Below are 26,845 nucleotides of genomic sequence, written 5' to 3' on the forward strand. Positions count from 1 at the left end.
TGTATTTTAATTGCTGCAGTGTTCATTAACAATGACCAAAGCATCACTATATTGTGAAGATAGCTAATGATTAAAAAAAAATACACACTCTCTCTCTCTCTCATACATTCACCGACAGAGGAACGAAACGACTACTCTACTACGGAGATTGAATAAAAATATTCATTTCATTGATATACCAAAACGATAGTCTATTTTTTATTTATAAAAAGGAAGACAACTTAAACCATTTATACACGGTTTCAAATTCTGTATAATTAACTTGGGGCTAGACTTTAACCCCCACAACCACCACAGCCTCCACCACAACCTCCCCCATCTCCCCCACCACCACCATCCCCTCCCCCTGAATCACCACCCCATCCCCCTCCATCACCGCCGCCCCCACTGTCACCTCCCCATCCACCGCCACCATCATCTCCTCCTGTATCTCCACCCCAGCCACCACCACCACCATCATCCCCGCCGTATCCTCCAGTGTCTCCATCCCAGCCACCACCACTTTCTTCTCCCCCATGCCCGTCGCCCCCTCCACAGCCACCACAACCACCACATCCTCCTGGATCGCCATCAGCAGTGTCCACATTCCCATCATCACCATCTTCATCTGCCAACATATTTTCAAAATCCTCATCTTTACAACAAAACATTGCTGCCTCCCACTGGTCAACCTCTTTATCATCGTCATTGTCATCGTCGTCGTAAACATCTGGCTCATTGAAAGGAGTATCAGATGAATGCATTGGCTCACTCACAGTGCCACCAGCATAAACGGGCGTCACATGCTCCTTATCTTCTTTCTTTTTCTTGAAGTGCTTTCTTAGCAGATGATTTGATGGTGAACAAATTTGGAATCCAAAAGCCATGACCAAAGCTAGTTTGTCTACCGGAAATTCTTTCTTCCTGCTAACATACGCAGGCATGTCTAGCGTAGTTTCCTTGACTGGTTCCCAATCTGGCGGTCTGGGTTGACAAAGTACTTGCAAAACACTAATACAAAATACCAGCGCAAGATTTTCGGCTCCATCTGTTGGAGAGATATTAATTGTACATTTGGAAAAATCTGCTACAAAACCGTGAAATTTGACTGTGAAATCATAGTAGCGGAATTGTTCACTGTCAAGTTCAAGTATCGAACGCTCCCCAGTAGGTAATCTATACATCGTGACCTCTAAGTGGCCTGGACTTCCTCGTATTGGTGCTCTGCCTGCTTTATATTTGGTGGCTAAAATAGAGGAAATTCAGATTGAACATTGAAGTTTAATAATAACCCCTAGGCCTACCTTTAATTTCTAGAAAGACAATTATAGTTTATGTTAAACAATAGATTTACCTTTCACCCCCGGTACACCCTTCCTGACGCCTGTCCAGCGTCCAACTAATATAGCCCAGTCGCCATCGTTATTCTTTATTATCATAGCTCGTTCTCCTTTTTGTGGTGAGAGGGTAATTGGGGGATTCTCCGCAGAGGACTGAACCTATTGCAATAAAATTACACAAGGAAAGTAACTTATTATGTTCCCCAAACGGAGTTTGGGAACATATTGTTTTTACTCTGTTTGTTATTATTATTATTATTATTATTATTATTAAGGTCTTCCGTTTCAGTCGGAAGACCTTATAGTGATTGTACTGTTTATTAAGGTCTTCCGTTTCAGTCGGAAGACCTAATAGTGATTGTACTGTTTATTATTATTATTAAGGTCTTCCGTCTTCACGGAAGACCTTATAGTGATTCTACTGTTTCTTATTATTATTATTATTATTATTATTCTTATTTTTTTTCCTAAATTTTGTGCACGCGATTTCTCAGCAACTATTCAGTGGTTTTCTATGAAATTTTCAGGAATTATGCGCATTTATAGGAACTTGATACATCTTGGAGGAATTTTGAAAATTCGCTTCCGGTGCCAAGTTATGGACAATTTCCTGATTTTAAAATGAAATTTTGTCGCCCCTTTTTTGCAAAAATGGTAAAAGATATGAACTGGAGACTTGTAAGAGAGTATAGGGCATGACTTATAGGTGAACAGAATCACCTTTTCGTTCGTCGTCGGCACTTCCGGTCGCTTACGGAAGTGATCAAAGAAATCGTAAAATTTCAACTTTGCATTTTCAAATCAAATCCTACACAACATTATTGCATCTCTTTCGTAGCTTCGAAATATGTTGGTCCCACCGGAAACAAAAACGTCAACTTCCGGTTATAAGAGAAAAACTACATAATTTGAGTATTTTTCTTTCCCATTAATATCCTTTGTAGATAAGGTATTTGAAATGAATTTTACATATGTTATTTAGACTGCAAATATCTAGAGTAACATTAATTATCTTTGTAAAATTCACTTCCGGTCGCGTGTTTTCCTGTCCTCAAAATGAGAAGTTGTCTGAGCAAGATCTCGGAAACGGTGAGAGATTAGGACACCAAACTTATATGAGCATCAGACCTTAAGATGTAGGCAAAACCAATTGGGTTCAGAGCGTCGGCCGTCACTTCCGGTCGTCACAGGAAGTGATCCAAGAAATCGAAAATTTCAATTTTTCTTTTTTTAAGTAAAAATTGCATCACTTCATTGCATCTTTTTCACAGATTCGAAAGATGTTGGTCCCACCGGAAACAAAAATGACAACTTCCGGTTATAAGAGAAAAACTACATAATTTGAGTATTTTACTTTCCCATCAATATTTTTTCTAGATAAAGTATTTGAAATGAATTTTAAATATGTTATTCAGACTGCAAATGTCTAGAGTAACCTTAAATATCTTTCAAAAATTCACTTCCGGTCGCATGTCTTCCTGTCCTCAAAATGTGAAGTTGTCTGAGCGAGATCTCAAAACCAGGTAAAAGAATAAAACACCAATCTTTTATGAGTAATAGACCTTGAGGAGTAGCCAAAACCATTTGGGTTAAACGCGTCAGTCGTCACTTCCGCTTGTCACAGTAAGTGATCAAAGAAATCTAAAAAAAACTAACTTTTCTTTTTTAAATTAATGCTTGCATCACTTTATTGCATCTCTTTCGCTGTTTTGAAATATGTTAGATTCCACCGGAAATAAAAACGTCAACTTCCGGTTCTAGGAGATAAACTACTTTATTTTGATATTTAACTTTCTCATAAATATTGCTCATCGATAAAGTACTTGAAATGACTTTATGTATGTTGTATATACTGCAAATGTCTAGAGAAAAGTCAGAGATTTTTTATAAAATTCACTTCCGGTCTCGTGTTTACCTGTCCTCAAAATTAGAATTTGATCTCACAATATTGCTTGGCAACGACAGTAAACGACTAAGGTCTAAAACTTTCTGGACTGATGGTCAGTCATCAGTTTATTTGAATCGTGAGAAAATCTTGTATCGCCGTTACTTTCGGTATTTCCGGTCGTGACCGGAAGTGATGTAAAAAAGTGAATGGTAAATGGTTAGCACGTTGGATTTTCACGCTGACGACTAGAGTTAAATCTCCAGAGTGTCTGAATTTCTTTTATCTCTTTTTCAGCTTGAATTTTCGTTTTTATTTTCAAAATCGGACGGAAGACCTCTCATTGCTCGCAATGAGTTTCTAGTTATTATTATTTTTTTCCCGTTTTTTGTCCAAGCGATTTCTCAGAGATGGCTCGATGGATTTTCTTGAAACTTTCAGGGATTATGACAAATGAAATAAACTAAAAACATTTTGAAGGATTTTTCAAAATTCACTTCCGGTCGTCAGATATGTCCGATTTCCGTTTTTTCAAAAGAGTTCATGTCCAGACGTTTTCTCAGAAACGGTAAAAGATTAAGACACCAAACTTTCAGGAATTATAGATCATGACAAGTACGTTTGTGGAACATGTTTAAATTTGTCAGCCGTCACTTCCGGTCGTCACAGGAAGTGATCAAAGAAATCGAAAATTTCAACTTTTCTTATTTTAATTAAATCTTGCATCATATTATTGCATCTGTTTTGCAGTTTCGAAATATGTTGGTCCCACCGGAAACAGAAACGTCAACTTCCGGTTATAAGCGAAAAACTACATAATTTGAGCATTTTACTTTCCCATAAATATCGCTTATAGATGAAGTATTTGAAATGATTTTAAGATATGTTATTTAGACTGCAAATGTCTAGAGTAACGTCAAATATCTTTGTAAAATTCACTTCCGGTCGCGTGTTTTACTGTCCGCAAAATAAGAACTTGTCAAAGTGAGATCTCAGAAACGGTAAGAGATTAAGACACCAAACTTATATGAGTAATAGAACTTAATGAGTAGGCAAAACCCTTTGGGTTAATAGCGTCAGCCGTCACTTCCGGTCGTTACAGGAAGTGATCAAAGAAATCAAAAATTTAAACTTTTCTCTTTTGAAATAAAACTTGCATCATATAATTGAATTTCTTTTACAGTTTCAATATATGTTGGTCTCACTGGAAACAAAAAACGACAACTTCCGGTTATAAGAGAGAAACTATGTAATTGGGATTTTTAACTTTCCCAAAAATATCACTATTGATAAAGTTTTTGAAATGATTTTTACACATGTTATTGAGACTACAATTGTCTAGTGTGAAGTCAACAATCTTAGGAAAATGCACTTCCGGTCGCGTGTTTTTCTGTCCTCAAATTGAGATTTTGTTCACCTAATTGCTCAAAAACAGTACATGACTGAAGTCTAAAACTTTCAGAATTAATACTCAGTCCTCAGTTTATCTACATCATGTAAAAATCGTACGTTGCTATCACTTCCGGTCGTGACAGGAAGCGATGAAAGAAAGTGAATTTTTAAAGTTTTTTTTTCTTTTTACAGAAATGTTTGGCTAGTGCGGATGTTAGATATACCATAACCATGCAATTTATTTTCATCGGAAGTGCCAATCGAAAAACCGGAAGTTGTCTCAAACATGAGTAGTTTTGAATGGAAACTTTTAGGGAGGATCAGTTGTGAAAAATTTAGGTGTAGAATGAACATTTTATTCGTTTGTAGCACTTTCGTACATGATGAAGTACATGTACATAAAGAAAACAGGAAAATAATTCAGTTTGTCTTTATTTGTATTTACACATCTTTGGAAGCCTTGAGATAACTTTTGTTAATTATTTAGGGTAATTTTATTGACAAGATTGTGGGGGTTTTTTTTCGAAGAAGTCAAGAAAACGGAAGACCTGTTATTGCCTAGGCAATAAGTATCTAGTTATTATTATTATTATTATTTTTTTCCCATTTTTTGTCCAAGCGATTTCTCAGAGATGGCTCGATGGATTTTCTTGAAACTTTCAGGGATTATGTAAAATTAAATAAACTAAAAACATTTTTAAGGATTTTTCAAAATTCACTTCCGGTCGTCAGATATGTCCGATTTCCGTTTTTTCAAAAGAGTTCATGTCCGGACGTTTTCTCAGAAACGGTTAAAGATTAAGACATCAATCTTTCAGGGATTATAGATCATGACAAGTATGTTTGTGGAATATGTTTAAATCTGTCAGCCGTCACTTCCGGTCGTCACAGGAAGTGATCAAAGAAATCGAAAATTTCAACTTTTTTGTTTTTGATTAAATCTTGCATCACATTATTGCATCTGTTTTGTGGTTTCGAAATATGTTGGTATAACCGGAAACAGAAACGTCAACTTCCGGTTATAAGCGAAAAACTACATAATTTGAGCATTTTACTCTCCCATAAATATCGCTTATAGATGAAGCATTTGAAATGATTTTTAGATATGTTATTTAGACTGCAAATGTCTAGAGTAACGTCAAAAATCATGGTAAAATTCACTTCCGGTCGCGTGTTTTACTGTCCGCAAAATAAGAACTTGTCAAAGTAAGATCTCAAAAACGGTAAGAGATTAAGACACCAAACTTATACGAGTAATAGAACTCAATGAGTAGGCAAAATCCTTTGGGTTAATAGCGTCAGCCGTCACTTCCGGTCGTCACAGGAAGTGATCAAAGAAATAAAAAATTTCATCTTTTCTCTTTTGAAATAAAACTTGCATCATATAATTGAATCTCTATCACAGTTTCTATGTGTGTTGGTCTCACTGGAAACAAAAAACGACAACTTCCGGTTATAAGAGAAAACTATGTAATTGGGATTTTTAACTTTCCCAAAATATTGCTTATAGATAAAGTCTTTGAAATGATTTTCATATATGTTATTGAGACTGCAATTGCCTAGTGTGACGTTAACCATCTTATGAAAATGCACTTCCGGTCGCGTGTTTTCCTGTCCTCAAATTGAGATTTTGTTCACCAAATTGCTCAGAAACAGTACATTGCTGAAGTCTAAAACTTTCAGAACTAATAGACAGTCCTCAGTTTATCTACATCTTGTAAAAATCGTACGTTGCCGTCACTTCCGGTAGTGACAGGAAGCGATGAAAAAAGTGAATTTTTAAAGTTTTTTTCTTCTTTTTACAGAAATGTTTGGCTAATGCGGATGTTAGATAGGCAATAACAATGCAAATTATTTTCACCGGAAGTGCCAACCGAAAACCCGGAAGTTGTCTCGAACATGAGTAGTTTTTCATGGAAACTTTTAGGGATGACCAGTTGTGAATAATTTAGGTGTAGAATGAACATTTTATTCGTTTGGAGCACTTTTGTTCCTGACGAAGTACATAAAGAAAACCGGAAAGTAATTCCGTTTGTTTTTATTTGTATTTACATATCTTTGGAAGCCTTGACATAACTTTTGATAATTATTTAGAGTAATCTTTTTGACAAGATTGTGTGGGGTTTTTTTTCGAAGAAGTCAAGAAAACGGAAGACCTGTTATTGCCTAGGCAATAAGTATCTAGTTATTATTATTATTCTTTTTTCTTCTTATTTCTTCTCCGGTACTTTTTTGTCCGCGAGTGTTCTCGGAAACTGCTCATCCAATTGAGTTAAAACCTTTTTAGGGTTAATAGGCATGTTATGTAGATTTGCGGAACAAAGGTCATTTTGCGCGCACGTGCATGCACGTGCGTGCGCGTGCAATGGGTAAAATGACCAATATACTTGATATAGCTGTAATTTTTATATTTTTTGGTGAAATGCTTTGATACTCAGAATATAAGGATATATTAGAAGTGTGAACAAGATGACATGGTCAACATGCACATGCATGCGCGTGCGCGCACGCGCAAAGCGTTAAATGACAAATTTACTTGATAATATCGTAACTTTTATACTTTTTGATGAAATGCTTTGATACTCAAAATATTTATATATATATATATATATATATATATATATATATATATATATAGAAAGAGTAGACAAGATGACATGGTCATCATGCACATGCATGCATATGCATGCACGTGCGCGCGCGTGCAATGTGTTAAATGACTAATATAATTAATATAGCCGTAATTTTTATATTTTTTGATGAAAAGCTTTGATATTAAGAATATATAGATATATTAAAAGTGTAGACAAGATGATTTGGCTATCATGCACATGCATGCACATGCGCGCGCGTGCAATGTGTTAAATGACCAATATACTTAATATAGCCGTAACTTTTATATTTTTTTATGAAAAGCTTTGATACTATGAATTAACAGACATATTATAAGTGTACACAAAATGGTATGGTCATTATGAACATGCATGCATGTGCGCGTGCGCGCAATGCTAAGATGACCAATATGCTTGATTTAGCCGGAACTTATATATTTTTTGATGAAATGTTTTGATACTGAGAATATAAAGATGCATATATAGTATAGACAGGATGACATGGTCATCCTGCACATGCATGCACGTGCGCGCGCGTGAAATGCAAAAAATGACCAATATACTTCATTGCCTTATTTAATGAAGCTTACAGGAAAAAAGTCACCAAAAGGGAGTTGGGGAGCGTTTGGGGAACATCTGTAACGGTCCCCGTTACAATTATAACTAGTTTAAGTTCTTATTAGCAATTTCAAAATGAAAAAGATCTTACATTTGTTTTTGTTTAAAAGAGGTTAAATTCATGTACATACAAATAATTGTAAAAAGAAATCTCTTAAAACCTAGAATTATTAGATTTTTTTATCAAACCTGCGCTGGCGTTGGTAAGGTGTCAGGGCCTATCAAGTGGCAGACGACACTCAATTTATCGTGATAATACACGTGAACCACTGACGTCATCAAAGACAAACTATGTATTACGCGTGCTGTGAACATCACTTCGCCGTCTGCGTTTCGTATTCTGAGAAAAAAAAAGATTTAAAATTTCAGATGAGTGTTATTAAATACTTTTTTGTCTATGAACGCTACATAACGAATATTTCAGTTTTCCTTTCAACTTACCTGTGATTTGCCACAGAACAACTGTTGTCCACTCCTTCAGGAAGGCGCGGTAGAGGCATAGGTCCCCAGAGGTCTTCGTTGTGTTCGGGAATGATGGCCATCTCAAAGTTTCCCGCCTCCAGCTTCAAGGCACAGTCTCTAGATTCTGTAATCTTGATCGTGTGATGAAGATCAATGGATTCTCCGTTAGATAAACGCACAGTTGAAGACACTTCTGATGAACGCTTTTTACAATCCTGCAATACTTCTCTACAAGTTACTCTGCCACTTCCAACTAAGCTTTTACTTCCAAATTTCCCCAGAGCGCCGTACCTGAAAAGTTCGACATTGATGGATTCAACCATCTCTGTGTCAATATCATACATAGGCATATTGTGGGAAGATGTGCTCCATACACCCTGGACATGCTTCTTTATCTTCAAAAGTTCTATATCTACTCCATTTCTGAACACTGCACTAAGTTTCAGTTGATGAACTTTCAAAGAAGACGTGTAGTCTAAAATTTCTGCTTTGTTTAATTGAAGTTCTATATGCTTGGAACAGTGTTGGTCAATGACTTTGCTGGAAACAGTGAACAGATGACCTTTCGGTGGTTTTCCTCTGTACATGGCACCGAATTCTGAAAAGTTCGTTCCAAAAGCTTCCCGCCATAACATTCGTGTCTCCTTATCAGAGACTACGAGTTTTGATCCTTCTCTCCTATCATTGACAGAATCATCGTGGTTAAACAGTTTCCCTAGAAGAGTTTCTGTATCTTTTTTATAACCTACCGGGTGAACTTGATGTGAATGCCAAATTAAGTCAACATCATAGCACGGAACAACAAAAGATTCTGGATTTAGACGCTTTAATGTTAGAAATTGCTTGTACCGCTTTATAGCGTTTTGAAGAAACATTTCATCAGTATAATGAGGCAGGGATACCTGATAGTAGAACATTTTCTGTCTTCCTGCTGCCGCTTCCAAGTCATATTGAATGCAAGATTCGTATGAAGGTGGTTTGATTCCCGTTTCGACGAGATTCACATTGAAATTAACATCCGGGTATTTCTTGGACCATAGCTGCTCTGTACCCGCGGCGTCTACAGTAGGTGTTAGGCTGTGGTTGACTTCAGTATTACAGGTCCGCAGACAATCGTTGATGTACGCCACAGGAGCTAGTAAATGACAATGCCACACCCATGCAATGTCTAGTGGGGCAGTCAGAGTCAGATCCTTATGTTCTGCAGCGAATGGCAACCACAGTGTCTCATACCTGCATTGACGATTGATGAGTTAAACCAGTAGGTATTTGTATTTATATAATTTAATTTCAACGTCCGCTTTAAGAAAATGTCCCCAGGACGATTTTAGTAATACATGAAACATTTTGCAAAAATAAATGCACAATTTTTTTTCAATTAAGATAAATATACTATTGCTACATGTATTTTAGTGTAACTTCACATTCAATAATGCCTTTAATGGTCTTAATGAATCTAAATTTATATTCACTGAACATTTATTCCTTTATTTCTTATGAAAACAACTTCCTTAATAAATCCATTAATGTTTAACTAGTTAGAACCGGTTTTCAAAGGCCACCTTTTTGAAATATTTCAGTAGGCTCTTCCATCAATGAAACATACCATGACGTGCAGATCAATAATACTATATTTTACATACTTAACATAAATCTAAACAATAAAATGTCTCTCTTTAATTTGGTAATTTATGTGGGATTAACGGTTGCAACCATTACAGAAAAAATTACATAATTTTACGTGGGTTTTGTGGTAGCAACCGTTTATTTCCGCATTAACAAAGAAAGCACTTAATTAAATTGCTTAAATATTCGCATTTAGGTACATAAACGCATAATGGTCTCCCCTTTCATAAACATCCTTTTGACCACAAAGGAGAGGCATATATAAAAATACTAATTTGACATATATACCGATGAACACACATAATGATAAATCAACTAATTAAAAGAAAAATCATAATAATAGAGGCACCTGAATATGGCGTATTTGAGGATAGGTCCTCCATACAGGGACGGATATTCGTCTATCGTTGTAAGGAAGCCCAGTTCTTTAGTTCCTGCTGTCTGGAAGTCCACAGAGAATTCATAATTCTCAATGTCTGTCATAATGGCGTTCTCACCGGGACCCCCTATAATAAAATCATCTATATGACTATTGTTTGTGGAACAAATATTATGTCAATGATCAAACTTTGAAATATGTAATGATCAGATTTTCATCAAAATGCATCATTTCGAAACTGGGGTGGTTTCCGAAACGCTACATGTATAAGGAAAAACAAGATCGTGAAATACCGCTTGTCATGTTATTCACCCGGAATTGGAGAATGCGAGAAGAGCTATTAGACGGATAAATTGTGTTTGGTCAATCTTTTGCCTTAAATTCCCATGTAATTATTAAAGAGATCTCATACTTTGGTTGCAACAGTAGCATCTTATGAAGGGTGTGTCAAGCCTTTGAACCAGAGTAAAGTAACAAGGCCAAAGGAATTGGAATATATAGCAACGTGTCGAGATTATAACATTAAAACAGGGACGCAAGAAAAGGACATATTCTTGAAACAAAAATCCATGTAGTGTAATTAATGCCAGAAAATTTATCCTGATCATGTTAAAAAAAAAAAAGGGTTCTTTGACCAGTCAGTGATACGGGGACTGGAAATGTACGATTTCGCTTTCTGTAATAATGAAAAAAATTTGGAAGCTTAAGTTTACAAGGGTGTAAAGTGTTTGTTTATATATTACATGTTATTTCAAAAATGACAAACTAAAAATTTGCACAAAGATTAAGGGTGTGACGCGACTTGATCTGACCCATGGTCATCTAGACAATTTAATTCACTGTCCGATAGGCTTTATATGATTGCTGAGGGCATTTCGTTAATAGCATTTTACTTCCAAACAAAATACAAGCACTTTAAAGGGAAAAAAATCAAAATAAAAAATAGCATGATATTACATTCCCTTTTCATCACATTTTTTTCGGTCAATCAGTGGAAAAGTTGCGACAGAAGATAGGTGTCAAACTCTTGTTCATGCTACTATTATTTGACAACAGAAAAAATGTGAGAAACGTGCACATCTATAGGGTGGGGCTGTTGGAAAATATATTTCATCGGGAAACTACACAAGATCATCTCAACAGTTTATTTAATCGCCTTATTATAACAAGGGATACATTACATAACATTTTGACAACTTAGATATCCCCAACAGGAAGGCCTATTCAGTATAAAAGCCACAGGCACTTGTTTCGTATACGGGGCACCCCTACTTATGTGGTAAAAATAAGTAGGGGTGCCCCGTGTACGAAACAAGTGCCTGTGGTAAAAATAAGTAGGGGTGCCCCGTATACGAAACAAGTGCCTGTGGTAAAAATAAGTAGGGGTGCCCCGTATACGAAACAAGTGCCTGTGATAAAAGCCGCTGATTTTAAAAGTGTACACATACTTACTTTATTCTTTATGTTTTGAAACCTGTATACAATCCTTCCAACTGACTAAGGAATGCGTCTATCATGTCTATCACTCTATGATCATGCTAATATTGATGATACATTATTACACTGAACACAGCTTTGATGTGAATATATAATGGCATGTTAAATACTCGGAAAGATAATGTTTTTATTATATCGTGGAACATTTCCTAATTTTTGTAAAAACTTAACTCAATAACTGACCTTTCTCAAGACTTGTCCATTTACACCTTGTTCATTTGTTTATGAGGGAAAGTGAGGCCCCGATGGGATACATAATTTTTCGTGTATATGAAACACAAATAAATGGAAGTAACTAAGTATAGTTGTTAAATCCGGTTACTGGTTTTTAACACAACAATTGTTTAATATTTCGTGAGATTACTGTAAAAGATTCTTATAGATAGACCTAGTTCAACTATTAAATTACTTTGTGCCCAGAAGGGGAAAGCCCCTTACCGCATTATTAAAAATACTTTGTTTTGTTACAACAGTTCGAATATATATGCGAATGAAAAGTCAAGCAATAGGCCTAATGAATCAAAGTGAAAGTGTACGTGTTTTCAATTTTAATCTGCTGTTTTGTTTACAATTTTTTGAGCAATGACCTAGGGGATAAGAAAAGTGAAACAACCTTCCAAAATGAAAGTAGAATTAATGTCAACATGAGCACGCCAGAATCGACGGAGCAGACAAATGGTACAGAAAACCCTACACAGGAAAATGTACGCAAAATCAAAACAGTTTTACCACATCATATGGCAGGGGGGCCTAAAGGACTAGGTACAGTAATTATTAAATTCAAAGAGCGAGCTGATATTAATAGCGTTGCTACAACCAGACAACGGTTGTGTAACAAAGTAATTAATTACTGGTAACTTTAATAAACTTGTAAGGGGAGAGGAGAAATATGCGACGAACCAGACCGGGATTCAACCCGAGCCCCCTGAGTCTTCATCAGGTACTCTGTCATCAAAGCTATCTGGCCAACGGCGATCGAACCCGTCTGACCGCCACGTTCCTCCCTCCTTAAAAGTCTTCGGCCCCCGAAGACGCCAACCCAGGGTCTTCCTTGGCAGGTCTTTCACTTGTCACTTCCAGGGTATGACATGGCACCAATTGTAATGGGAGAGGAGAAAATGTGACGGACCAGACTGGGATTCAAACCTGGGCCCGAGTCAGGCCACTGGCGATCGAACCCATCAGACTGCTACAGACTTATAAGTTGTATATGCAGCATGCCTGGTTTGAGTGGCCTGACATCGGTGTAACATGTCCTGACTCTATAGTATTGTATGGACTATTTAAGAGGGAGACATCACAAATTATCAGGTTTGGGTAGGGATATCACCGAAGGCTTGCATCTGAGGGTGACAGCTTACTCAGACCTGATGATTTGTGATGTCTCCCTTCTAAACAGTCCATAAATAGTTTTGTTATCCTGGAGTATTTAAATTTAATACAACAGAGTAAAAACATTTAAACGATCCAAACTCTTGTGTTCTCTACCCACTGCTCTGATTCTATAGTTTCAAAAAATGTCGACAGACAACTTTGATGTCGCCGTTGGAATTTATTGTTTACATCAATTATAGGCCGTATATGAGTTATCTTGCTTTCAACATTTTATTCTGATATAAAGGGAGACAACACAATTGTCACCTTGCATGCTCATTTGTGCTATTTCATTGTCATCTGAAGGGAGACAAGATCATCCTGTGTGTGAGGGAGACATCATGAATGGTCACCCTGCATGTGGCATGCTTTGAACCAATCAGATTGACTGGTTTATTCTGAGGGATAATAATAATTGATGGTGCTTTTGTCCTTCGCACTTTTGGACCAGGCCCGACCAAATTTTGCACAAGAAACTTGGAGCCAAGTTGATGTGAAGAGCCTCCCATGCACTTTTCATGGGGTGATAGGGTTATAAAAGTTAAAAATGAAATTATGTGAATCTTTAAAAGAAAATACCATGCTTCTTTTGACTGCATGTGCAACCAAATTGAATATTTATTTAAGAAATGACCATTGTGAGTCACCATTTTTGATGTGTGATGCATGTAGTTTCATTTGATAATATAATGTAGAATCTAATTTAATTATTAAATCTTTGCATAAGCAACCCCTTCCAGAATATTCCTGTATGAACAGTCTTAAGTGGTGTATCAAAATGTATTTAAAACATAATTATTTATATTTCAGGTGATCCCGATGACCGAACTTTGCGTAAAGTGGAAGAAGATACATTGGTTGGAAATGTAATGAGAGAACGAGGAAAGATTATTTGTGAACGTGAACTATTAGGTAAAAATAGATAGAATTCAACGTGTGACATTCTTTGGGCTCTGACTTTATGAATATGCAGTTGTTGTTTTCACATGAGTAAAGCCAGGAATATTTGGATTACTTCAATATATACTCAACAAACCTAAATGTATTGTTATCAAAAAGATTATGTAATTTACAAAATGTAGTTCTGAATTTTTAGAGTTTGGTATATTTTTTTCTATAATAATTAAGGTACAAAATGGGACAATTTTGACTGGCAAATAAATAAATTTGGAATTTTTTAATGTTTAAAAATGGGAATCAGTGTTAAGATTTCATTTTGTATTAAAAAAAAATCTTCATCCATGAAATATGTTCAGGGGCTGACAAATAGATTTTTTAGACACTTTTCCAAGGGCAAGTGCATGGTCAAAATTCACTTGCCCTACCTGAATATTGTTTGCCCCACCATAAACTATTATCATATTTTTATATATTGGTACATACACTGTATATATTACTATAACAGCTGAACAACTATCAGAACGTGCTAGGAAAGCATATTATGCTATTAAATCAAATTTTCCTGCAAACATTAATTTTTCAGCTGAAATTATGTTAAAATTATACCAGTCAATGATAATACCAATTATTACATATGGATCTGAAGTATGGATAACTGACTTCAAATGTGATTTAATGTCTTCAGACCAATTTCCTTTTGAAAAAACACAACACTTAATATTTAAAGACATACTAGGGGTACATAGAAAGGCATCAAATCTTGCTGTTTTATGTGAATTGGGTCGTTTTCCTTTGTACTATTTATGTTATGAATATGTGTTTAAATATTTTAAGAGACTTAAGGAAATGGAAAACAAACATGATTATAATAATTATTTAGTGATTTCTGCATTTAAAGAAGACAAAAAACTTGTATCTAGAATATCTTGGCAAAGAAAACTGTCTTCATTACTACAAAAATTAAATATCACTTCTTTGGATATTTCTCACACAACCTTGAAAAACAAATTACAAGAGCATTACCAAAACAAGATACATGAACAACTGAAAAATATAAGCAAATCAAACTCTGGAAAGTTAGCTTTTTATAGTAAAATTGTAATTCAAAATGAATACAAATTGCAAAGTTATTTAAAGCTGCCTTTAAAGAAAAGTTTTAGATCTGTATTAACAAAATTAAGGATCAGTGCCCATCCATTGTATATTGAAACGGGCAGATACTGTAAACCCCCTATTCCTAGAGAAAAACGTTTATGCTATTCATGTAAATTATTTATTGAAGATGAAAAACATTTTGTTCTATACTGTTCAAAGTATGACCAATTTAGATGCAATTATACTGATATATTTAATGTAAACACATATACTAGTGATAATCCCATTAGAAAAATTGTCAATCCTACAAATATTACAACTGCTAGAAGGATATGTTGTTTTTTGAAAAAGTGCTTTGACACCAGAAAAGAAAGTCAGCAATGAATACTTAGAGATATGTGAATATACTCTACATTATTTTGTTCAACTCACATTTGTCATTTTGTATATGTATGTATTATTCTTGTTAATTCGTTTTATGTCATGACTGTATGCCGACATGGTAATTGTCAATAAAGTGAATTGAATTGAATAACAGTAACGTGATCCAGAGAGCCTTACGTATCACATAGAGTTGACAGGCGCGAATCATTAGATTAAATGAGACACAAAGCATTTCATTTTATCTGATAATCCTTGCATGTATACTCAATGTGTTATGTCTCTTCATCTCAAATTACTGATATAATGATCAATTCATTTTATACCACTCTATTATTAGCTGAATATAATAAACAAAAAACTTTTGGGATCAATTACACAACTTTTATCTGGTAAACAAAAACTTTTTCAAGGAATGTTTTTGATACTCAAGACAATAACATTTTGTCAACTATGTATTATGTCATTGATTTCAGAGGGGGAGGGGGGATGAAACCACTGTGTGCTGATCTGGAAAGTCGGATCACACCTTCACATGATTGTGTGAAGTCAACACTAAAATTCAGTGGTACAAAGTTGGATACTGGTATATGAGAAATCCACTGGTACAAAGTTGGATACCGGTATATAATAAATCAAAGTGTTTTGAACAAGACTTCATCCTAAAGTTTTCTTTTCCAGGAATATAAATCTCGATCTGTGTAAAATAAAACCTTTGTAGGAATTAAGATGTATTCAGTGATAAATCGATTTTATATAATTAATACTTGTATATTTTTCAGATTTTATGGCATGCTCAGATGAACACTATGTCTTGTTTCCATGGAAATGTAGGACACAGAGCAAAAAATACAATCAATGTTTAACAGATCTGTAAGTATATACATGTACATGTACATAGTAAAATAGAAGTTCGAAGTTTTTGTCTTCTTTTTAAATAATGGCTACTTGGAAGCTCGGATGAAATCTAATAACCATGAAGATGAAGATAGTATTAATGTTTTACACTATAATGCATTCCAATGCAGTTGCAGAACTGTAGGTCATTGCTAAAGAATTAAGATAAATGATCAGCATTAATCTCAAATTTTTCACACCTGTTTTAAACTAATGAAAATGATATGTAAAAGGAAAGGAGAAAATGCGTGGCTAGACCGGGAATCGAACCCGGGACCCCTGCATCACTAGTCAGGTGCACTACTGACTGAGCTACCTCAGGCTGATATCCATGACCCAAACCATTACATTCCTCCATCCTTAAATTGTCTTTGCCCTTGAAGACACAACCCAAGTTCTTATTTGCCCCTGGCAGGACTTTCACCTGCAAGTCCAGGGGTGGTCAACGGCACCAAATTATATAACATAAAAGGAGAAATGTATGGCTGGACCGGGAATCGAACCTGGGACCCCTAGGCCTGCATTACTAGTCGGGTGCTCTACCGACTGAGCTACCCAGACCAATATCCACAGCCCAAACCATTACAGATATACATGTAGTTTGACATACCATCATTTTGAGAAAAGAGTATGCACAAAAAGAAGTTGAGCAGGATCTTTCATATAGACCAATTTTAATACAAAACTGGAAATTGTGGCATGGCTAATTCCATCTTTCAATTGATAAATTAGTACATTTACACCTGTGTTTACTATAGTTGTCTCCCTTTGTAGTCAGGTACAATTTTCTCAAAATGATGCAAACTATGATAGAACATGTTATTGTATGTAAATAGTAAACATGGATGAAATTCATTACATAAAATCTTTTTTTTCAAGGAACAGTGATCCAACATTTCAAGATGAATGCAAAGAGATTTATCTCCAAAGGCGGAGACATTATCGTTTAACAGGAAGATTCGACACTTATCATGAAAAAAATGAAGCCATGAAAAGAAGGCTTGAGGAGAGAAAGAAAATGAAAGAAGAAAAACAGCGACAGAAACAATTGGAAGAAGAGCAGCTGGGAAATATACAGGACACTAGCATGTTTGGAAGATTTAGAAATTTATTTAGGTCCTGAAAATTTTTTTTATGAAACACATGCATCAATTAAAGTCATTTCCTAATACTACTGTGCTCTTATCTCAACATTACCAATATTTGAGGTCCCTCTATACACTAAAGTAAAATGTTTTTTAGACAATATTCAATGATTCAGTCGCGAGAACGAGAAAATTTGGTAGGAGGCAGCCACGGGTTTGTGGAAATAGAATGGACACAAAACCCATGGCTTGCGACAATGATTCCTTATATTTATATTATGCAGCACCAAAAATATACTTAATTGTTTGAATTTCTTGTTGCCCTATATCATATTTTTTATTAACGATGTGATGTCATTTTAGCATGAGTTTCTCAGCGTATATTCTTACACTTGAATATGTAAAATGGCATTCAAATCAGTTTCATAGTTGGTATATAAAAACACAGCAAATGTAAATGATACGATTTTAACAATTAGAAAACATGACCTTGCTCAATGTAACTTTGGCATTTTCAGTAGAATCAGTGGCACATATCTGACACCAAAGACATTCTTTATGCCTCCTTTTTAAAATGGGGGCATATTGGTTTGTATCTCTCAATCATAGGTCGGTTGGTAGGCCAAGTGCTGTACAATCAATATCTTGAGAACCCTATGCTTGACAGACATCAAACTTGGTACACTGTTAACCCCTAATAGGATGGCCACTACCGATTTTTAGGTAGAAAGGTTAATGGTCAAACTTCTCTGAACATTGTAAAAATTGAACACTCATTTGCTTGCATTGATAGACATCAAGACTTGGTACTCTTGTACCTAGCACCTAAGGATTAGATGACCCCTACTGATTTTGAGGTTGCAATTAAGGCCAATGTTCAAAGGTCAAACCACCCTTAACATGAGAAGATATTGTTTGCTCAATATCTTGAAAACCCTTTGCTTGACTGACATTAAACTGGCACACTGGCACCATTTATGAAGGAGATGACCTCTATTGATTCTGAGGTCACAAGATCAGGGATCAAACTACTCTGGACAAAAAAAATATTGTCTGCTAAATATCTAATTGAGAACCTTTGCTTAATAGACATCAAACCTAGTACACTGGTACCTGTAAAGGGTAGATGACCCTTGTTAATTTAAAAGCTCACAAAGTCAAACTTAGTACATGTATTGTGGTTGCCCCTGACTAGTAGATAAGCCATGTTTTTCACTATCATTACAGACATTTGGAATTTAAAGTTGATCCTTTTCAATATTGCCATATTGGGGGAAGGGGGTGGGGCATATGGCATATGTTTCCAAAACATTTTGGTTTTTCAAAAGGACACTACCCATTTCACCAATAAGAACAACATTGGAAAATTGTGAAAGCAAATGATGTTTTGAAAATTAGTTGGTATATATAAAATACCTTAAAGTGCAGTACTTTTATCCTTTTTTACAAAATTTACAAATCCAGAAAGAAAGTCTATATTAACAAGTTGCTCTCGTGATAACTACTGCTTCAGCTCTTGAATCTAATCTCAACCTTCATTCTGGGGACTTCTACATTTATAGTTTGTACTTCCTAGTGTTGCTGACAAGTCCAAACTATTTAACATAGAAAATGCAGTACACACCAAGTACACAAGGCAATTTTTTTTTCTTTTCCGTAAGTGACAGTTGATACAGTTTGTTTTGATGTAACATAAATGTGTTAACACCTACTGAGATTCTATAAACATGAAAAAGAAAGAAAAGCAATCACACAAGTTTCAAAGCTTTTATTATTATATTAACAAAATATATCTGGATATTTAATGCTCTGCGTTGAACACTAATTTCCAGATGATCCTCTTACCTTAAAGAATGATAAAGAGAGGAATTCTTTGTATTATATAGATCTCATTATGATCTAAATAATTACCCTACAATTTTTAATAAAATAAATGAATCAGGGTATAAATATACAGTAAATTACATTAAGATGAATTATCACTGACTCCATCTATGTAAAACCAAAACAATTATCTAGTAACTAATTGTGTATATAATAATGCACAAAGAAATTTTACTTTATTTCATTTGTAAATAGATTTTTCTTGTGTAGTCCACATCATAAATTAATTAAGTGCTAAAAGCAGGTAAATGTATATATGGCAACTTATTTGATGATCAAGAGACAATGAAATTTATCTGAAAGAATTCACAACCATCAATACAATATTAAAATCTTTTTTAAATAATAATCACACGGTGAACATGTGTTGCTAATTATGATCTATCTATAACAAACTGAAGACACGGATTGCAGATTTGTACCTTGAAAGGCCCAGATCTTTTACTAAATGTGAAAAACTTAACAAAGTTACCTAGCTGTGTTTCCAACTGTCAGTAATCATGGCAATATTTTAATTATAAAGACACACCATTCTAGGATAAATCATGTATTACTAGAAAATTCATAAAAATACCCGTGGGAAAAAAAGCATAGTCATAATATTTCCTTTTTTCTGCAGGGGCATTAATCAAGTGTATAATAATTAAGTAGTATTATGCAATATGGCAAATAGACATCACCTATCAATCTTCATGTTATCAATAGTTTTTCCACATGCTCAAAATAATTCTCTAACTGGACCATTAACACACAAGCATCCTTTGTTATCTTGCCTACATTACATGCAGCATTCTCCCAGACTTAATATTCCTGTGCGAGGACATGAAACAGATTGGAGAGGACTATTAGTTGAGATCACACTATTACTGAGATGAGCTAGCTTGCTGAACGTTGCTAGTTTGTTCACTTGATGGTTCCCTTAATAACACAGTCTCTTGCTGTTTCTGACTTTCTATAGCTCCCATTTCTTTAGCTTTGTTTGTGGCTGTTTCCACAGCACTAATTAATGCGGAGCGGAAACCCTTTTCCTCTAGTCTGTGTATCGCTGCTATCGTGGTGCCCCCTGGTGAACAGACTTCATCCTTGAGTTGTCCTGGATGCTTCCCTGATTCCAGCACCATTTTAGCTGCACCCTACGGAATACAATCTTACAGGGTTATAATGCTGTAAATTAAGCATATTTGGCTAATGCTGACTTCCATAAGTTATGGAATCTCTGTCTTTCTTTCCTTAAATCTTAATCAATAATCAGTAAATTGTACAGGGGAGCTTGATACATTTTGTATTCTATGCATGACACTTTTGAGTATCATAACTATTACTAGCACTCACCAGTAATGTTTGAGCTGCCAATTTTTGTGCTAGGTCTCGGGGGAGTCCCATCTTGACTCCACCATCTGCAAGAGATTCTATTGCCAAAAATCCCTACAAGTAGTGAAAATTCATCATTATAAGCAATGTTTTTTTACTCCACAAAAGGTACATATATAATGAATAACCATGTTTGTCTGCCTTTTTTACATAAGATTGTTTAGGGGTTTTAAGATACAGATGGCAGATTTTCTACACTAAGACGATAAGCAGTGACTGAATGACAATGCTTACTGTGAAATCACTAATTTTCGGGGGGTGGGGGATAATTTTCATTGATTTGGTGGTACATGTATGAAGAGCCCCACAAATTCATGTTTTCCATGAAATGATAAAATTCTATACAAAAGCTTAAAGTCCATCCTTCACCCACAAAATCAAATCCCCTTGAACCAATATTTTCATTTCAAACCGCGAAAATTTGACCCCACGAAAATAAATGATTTTACAGTACATAAGCAGGTCAACTCCCACTAAGATTTAGAGAGAAAATTTTCTAAATCAGTAAGCAGTGGCTGAATTGTAGTACAATGTACTTACATAGGCGGGTCCACTCCCACTAAGTCCTGTGACTGCATCCAGCTGACTCTCAGATCCAGCCTCACAAATTCCAATGGTTCTGAACAGTCCCTGAATAAGTTCCTTGTCCCCAGGGAGGACAGAGGACCCTGGAGCAATAACTGTGGCCCCACTCTGGACAAGGGCTGGAGTGTTTGGCATAGCTCTTACAACTCTAGTCTGGGATGGAAGATTCTGAAAATGCATAAATGTTAACATTTAAAGCATACAGATGAATAATGTTATAAGTATAGAAAGTTTTTTTAAATATTAAGTCTTTGGTGTGGAGTAGGTGTTTAAATCTAAGTTGGGAGAAATTGGATTAGCAGCTTCCAAGAAAATTTATATTTGGAAATTAGCTTGATTCAAAATTACTGTTTGATACATAAACTAGAATAAGTAAGGAAAGTAAATTTTGACTATCAGATTTCCATTGTTATGTCCTGTCTTTCTAACTGAAACTTACTTTTAGTTTGAAAAATAGCTCACTTTTACACACTTGGAGCAAAGTCATATGAACAGGAGTTTCAACATGCAGAAAAAAACACAAATATAGTTTCCAAGATCAGACAAGGAGTTTCTGTTAATACATTGATTTAGAGACAGTAGATCATGATGTGTTAGACAAGATGTTATATAATACAGTATAGTACATGTACACATCAAATTGCATTTGGTCATCTTTGCTTGAAATATTCCTTGAATTTTTTTTTTTTCAAATTAATTTTAAATTTTTTGATGTACAACATCTCTGATGAATATTGTCTTACTTTCTAACATGAGGACATTTTTGGATCCTAAGTGTAATTTTGAAGTTGTGTATCATACAAAACGAAAAAATCCAATTTTTAAAAAAAACTCGGCATATACCGTAAACTTATACATAAATGAAATGTACATCCTACTCTCAGTGATAAATAAAATATGTGTGTTTTCAAAGAACACTGAATTAAATGCCCTATTAATAAACATCAGGCACTACCTGTAGACCAACCTCTTTGAATCACTCACCCTTTCTAATGTTTCTAGTGTGACCCCCGCTGCTATTGAGAGGAAGAGTTTTTCTCTTGTGACTTTACACGACACTTCCTGTAATACCGGGGTTACGATGTGAGGTTTGACTGCTATGATGACCAGGTCACTGTTTTCTACAATCTCCAGGTTACTTCTGGTCGTTCTTACTCCTTGTTCCTATAAATAGCTCGAGATTTAAGGAATTCATAATGGCTAAATTAGAAATAAACACAATTATTCAATCTGGTTGAAATCAGATCTTTGTTATGCTCCAAAATTCTGTTATAGTTGTTGTACAGTGACTATCAAAATTTCAGAGCATAACAAAGATCTGATTTTAATCAGATTTTTAACATATCAAGATCTATCATTAGATGAAATTTTATTTTGATGCAATTCTAAGATTACATGGTAGTCTTGATACCTCATAATACATGTACATCTAAATACATATACCTTGTGCATTAAACAGTCTACTAAAATGTGTTACATGTATATACATATACCATGTGCATTAAACATGCAGTATACTAAAATGTGTTCCCTGAAAGATCTTACATGCAAATACAGTTCATGAAGGGGTTATACGACATGTGCATCAACACCAAAAACTTTAACCAGAGTCACAATGAATGGGATATAGCATAAGTTCTCCCAAACTTCATCAAGATAAGCTAAAATTTACAAATATATCATAAATATGGAGGTAAAGTTATTTATTACTGCTACTTTATATATTATTATTTTGAAAACTTGCATCATAAGTGCTTCACCAAATTCTAACTCTGCATCTTAGGCCCATTATTTTATTATAATCACCAGACTTGAAGTTCCATAAGTTTGACATAGATAGATTAGGATGTACTGCATACATTTTTTTATGTTTAAAAGGAAAAAAATATTTGAAACTAACCATTTTGTCTGACAGTTTCATACAATTTACAGCCCACAAATTCTATAAAGGTTTAGCAAGCCCAAGTTTACATCTCATCACTAATATTAAATGCAGTAAACAATATGAAGTTATTATATTTGTTATTCAAAATTTCCATAACATTTTAATCATTTCAATAATAATCTCTCAGCCTGTTTCTTTTGGAATGCATGCAATCTAAACTTTATTCACAAAGAAGCAACATATTTTACAAACACATGGACTTGAATTGGTTAACTTTTGACATGACAAGCCCAACATTGAACAACTATTTGTTAAGCATGAGGCATAGAGCTGTGTGTTCATGCATGCAGTCTTTCATACAAAATTATTAACTGCTTTTTCAAGAAGTTTGTTTGCCCTTTACCCACTTGTCAGTAGGTAGGTAAAAAAAAATTTCCAGAAAAAATTCAACATCAGTGCTGAAATTGAAGGTGTTATTAAAATTAAAATAGTTGTTGATGAGATGTGAAAATTCCAGAATGAATTAAAAAAATAATCATTTCCTAGAGGTTTAAAAAAAAGTTTTTTGTTTAGAGGGAGAGAGCAAACAGAATTGTTTTAAGATGGCCTTACCAGTAGTTAACAGATCTGTAACTTACCCTGATACAATCTAACATTTGAGGAACTGCATCACTGGCTATTATTTTGTGAGGTTTTAGTATACCTTTATAAAATAATAAAAATAAATTTGATACAGTAAGTACAGCAACATTCATTGTCTTCAAACAATGTACATTAATTATCACACCCAAGATAATGTCTACAGTTTTAGAAGAACTGAGAACTTATTATGACAAGAAATACATGTACAATAAAAAAATATACAACTACATACAGTACAAAGCATTTTCTACAATGCTGAAATGACAAAGAAATTTAGGTTTTATAACTTGTGTGAGATTAGTTACCAGTTTTTCTCCAACTTGAGTTTCTTAATCTTTATAATTGTCAATGGACACAGGGATTGATGAGTTTCTATTGACAAATAAAAAGTTAAGGAATGAGAGTTGGAGAAAAAACAGTATATAAGATATATGTATACTTTGTGGAACCGGCAACTAATATTCTTCAAATCATCTATATAATTATCATCATTACTGGATGAATCAGTAAACCAATATTACACAGACAATGTGACATCATATTAATATAAGTAGTGTATTATTACAATATTGATGTCAAGACAGCCAATCAATAGACCTTCTCTTACAATTTAACTCAATTCAATTCAATTGTTTATTTACCAATTAAGGGCCCTCAAGGGGCAAAAAAGAAAGTACATTGTAAACACCTGTATACTTTCATATATGTTACAGAACCAATAAAATAATCACTATGTGGGAGTGATGAAGCATATGCTGTAACCGACTACATGTATTACTTGCAGCAACTTTTATATTTCACAATTTGTCAGTTTGAAATCTATCTTAATCTATGATGACTAATTTTTTTCGCGACTGAGGAATAACTCTACATGTAAGTACACAATGAAATAAAAAGTTCACAGTGAGACTTATTTGCAAATAAATAAGAAGGTCACAAAATTCGCAGATATTTCTCACAGTTGGTTTACAGTATGTTATTGAAGATTATGAATTAAACATCAGCAAACCATTTAGTCTCTCTTTTATGTTTTTTTTTTTTTTAAGAAGCATTTGAAATAAAAGCATTTAATTTGGGAGGTTCTAGGAAGAATGCAGAACAAATTGATCTGACTTTTCTGCGACTTTACTAAAATTTCTCTATTTCTTGATATTTCTTCTTCTCTCTCTCTCTCTCTCTCTCTCTCTCTCTCTCTCTCTCTACTTTAAGAAGATTTAAGAAAATCAGTATTTCGTTCAAGCATTATTTAGTTTTTTTAAGGACAAGGTAAATAAGATGATGCAATCAATTACTGTTTTTCAAAATGTCTTAACCTGGCATACGAACAGCTGATGTAAGAAAAAGCCACATCATGAAGCATCAACATGATCCCTGAGTGACCTTGGCATTGTCAATCAATACCTACCAACAAATTTTAAAACTGGGTAAAAATAATAAATAATTCTAATGAATATATTCCAATCTGAACATAATCAATAAAGACTTGTATTGACACATTTCATGTCCAATATCAAGACATGTTTAATGTATTCATATAATCATATAACACTTTTATTAAGTGTTGACATGCTTGGTGTGTAGTACTTATGTATATGATTTGGGGTGAACAAATCTCATATAATATTAATATGTAATATTAAGATTACTGAAATATTCGGCCCTCAGGAAACTGTCATAAAAGCAAACAGTTAACATGGTTACGGTTAAAGAAAAAGAGTCTGTAATGCATACTCTTCTATTTGTCAATTTTTATTTCAAAATATTTCCACTTTAAAATTAATAAATTACATTGACATTTTTTTTTTATCTTCAGCTTAAAAGAGCTAAACTTCTTTACAAGATCAATTTTTTTTTTTTTCATAATCCGGTGTAACCGGCAACTGGTGGTGATGCAATATTGATCTCACTCAGTCACAAAGTGCAGTGTTAACATTATCTATATTTAGAGTGACTTCCCCTTTCTTTTTGCCACCGACTAAAAAAAACAATTTGATTTTCTTACCTTTGGATATAAAGCCACGACTCATGGCCTGTGCCATTCGGCCAGCCCCTATAAATCCTATGGTCATGCTCTCACTGACTGTGAATCTCTGATCTTCTGTTCGAGCCATAATAAGGTTTTATTTGGACACACGTTGTAGGATGCAACGTGCAATCAACTGTAACGACCTCTCCGGAAGTTGGTCAAAATTGAAAGTAGATTTGCATTTAAAATGGGGGCGTGGTTATCGAGAACACATGTGGATGATGCAATATTTCACTAGTTATTCTACTAAACGATATATTAAAGGAAATAAAATCATTATACTATGGGTGAAAAATTTAATACATAAACAAGTGTCTCTGATTCAGAGAACTATATGGTCTGTTTGAATACACAGGCACTTGAAGTGTCTCAAAAAATATGAGATTTCCCTGTCAATCACATCCACATTTCATTCCATGCAAACAGACTGTACTTTTTTCAAGTTTAGGGATTGGCCATACATTCGGTATAATAATTTTTTTCATGATTACACCGTATACAATGAAAAAAAACCGAGGACTAGAAAGAATAGAATAGGATTTATTACCAAATCAGGGCCCAATGGGCATAAACATATAACGTGTATAATTACAGATAAGATAACAGACAGAATACAACATATAATGAAGAGCAATTCTTCCATTTAGTACATTCATTTGGTGGTGTTTTGAGTTTCATATGTTGACATAGGTTGTCTTGATTTAGGATATATCTCTACTCTTAATTGATACAACTTAATGTGCAATGATGTGCATTACTATTACTAATATTATACATATAACTGAACATATAAAAAATGTCTGATACATCAACAAGAGGCAGCAAGAGTCGGTGCTAAAGGATATACAGAAATCCACTTCTGCCTCATGTAGAATAAACAGATACATATATGTTCATATTAATTTAAGATGTATCCTTCATCACAATTTG

The 26,845-nt window shown here is 34.5% G+C and overlaps 3 protein-coding genes across 3 annotated transcripts; 1 reads left to right on the plus strand and 2 right to left on the minus strand.

Annotated features, from left to right (window-relative positions):
* Positions 1-275: 275 nt before the first annotated feature.
* LOC133196946 (uncharacterized) lies at positions 276-12,082 on the minus strand. Its single transcript, XM_061332794.1, has 6 exons — positions 11,974-12,082; positions 10,264-10,420; positions 8,268-9,521; positions 8,016-8,166; positions 1,334-1,478; positions 276-1,225 (listed from the first exon to the last, which is right to left on the minus strand). Exons 2-6 carry the CDS (start codon positions 10,395-10,397, stop codon positions 276-278), a joined length of 2,634 nt encoding a protein of 877 aa, XP_061188778.1. The 5' UTR covers positions 10,398-10,420; positions 11,974-12,082.
* A 303-nt stretch (positions 12,083-12,385) lies between these two features.
* Positions 12,386-17,595, plus strand: LOC133178542 (uncharacterized). Its single transcript, XM_061313249.1, has 4 exons — positions 12,386-12,552; positions 13,975-14,076; positions 16,323-16,413; positions 17,317-17,595. Exons 1-4 carry the CDS (start codon positions 12,435-12,437, stop codon positions 17,558-17,560), a joined length of 555 nt encoding a protein of 184 aa, XP_061169233.1. The 5' UTR covers positions 12,386-12,434; the 3' UTR covers positions 17,561-17,595.
* Positions 17,596-19,559: 1,964 nt separating this feature from the next.
* LOC133178551 (pyrroline-5-carboxylate reductase 2-like) lies at positions 19,560-26,063 on the minus strand. Its single transcript, XM_061313261.1, has 6 exons — positions 25,892-26,063; positions 23,886-23,950; positions 22,347-22,526; positions 21,318-21,530; positions 20,739-20,831; positions 19,560-20,539 (listed from the first exon to the last, which is right to left on the minus strand). The coding sequence occupies exons 1-6, from the start codon at positions 25,998-26,000 to the stop codon at positions 20,270-20,272; spliced, it is 930 nt and encodes a 309-aa protein (XP_061169245.1). The 5' UTR covers positions 26,001-26,063; the 3' UTR covers positions 19,560-20,269.
* Between the last annotated feature and the right edge of the window lie 782 nt (positions 26,064-26,845).

Source organism: Saccostrea echinata, unplaced genomic scaffold, assembly GCF_033153115.1.
Source record: "Saccostrea echinata isolate AGI-Se365-2 ecotype Australia unplaced genomic scaffold, CSIRO_AGI_Sech_v1 ptg000001l, whole genome shotgun sequence".
In the NCBI taxonomy this organism is placed as follows: Eukaryota; Metazoa; Mollusca; class Bivalvia; order Ostreida; family Ostreidae; genus Saccostrea; species Saccostrea echinata.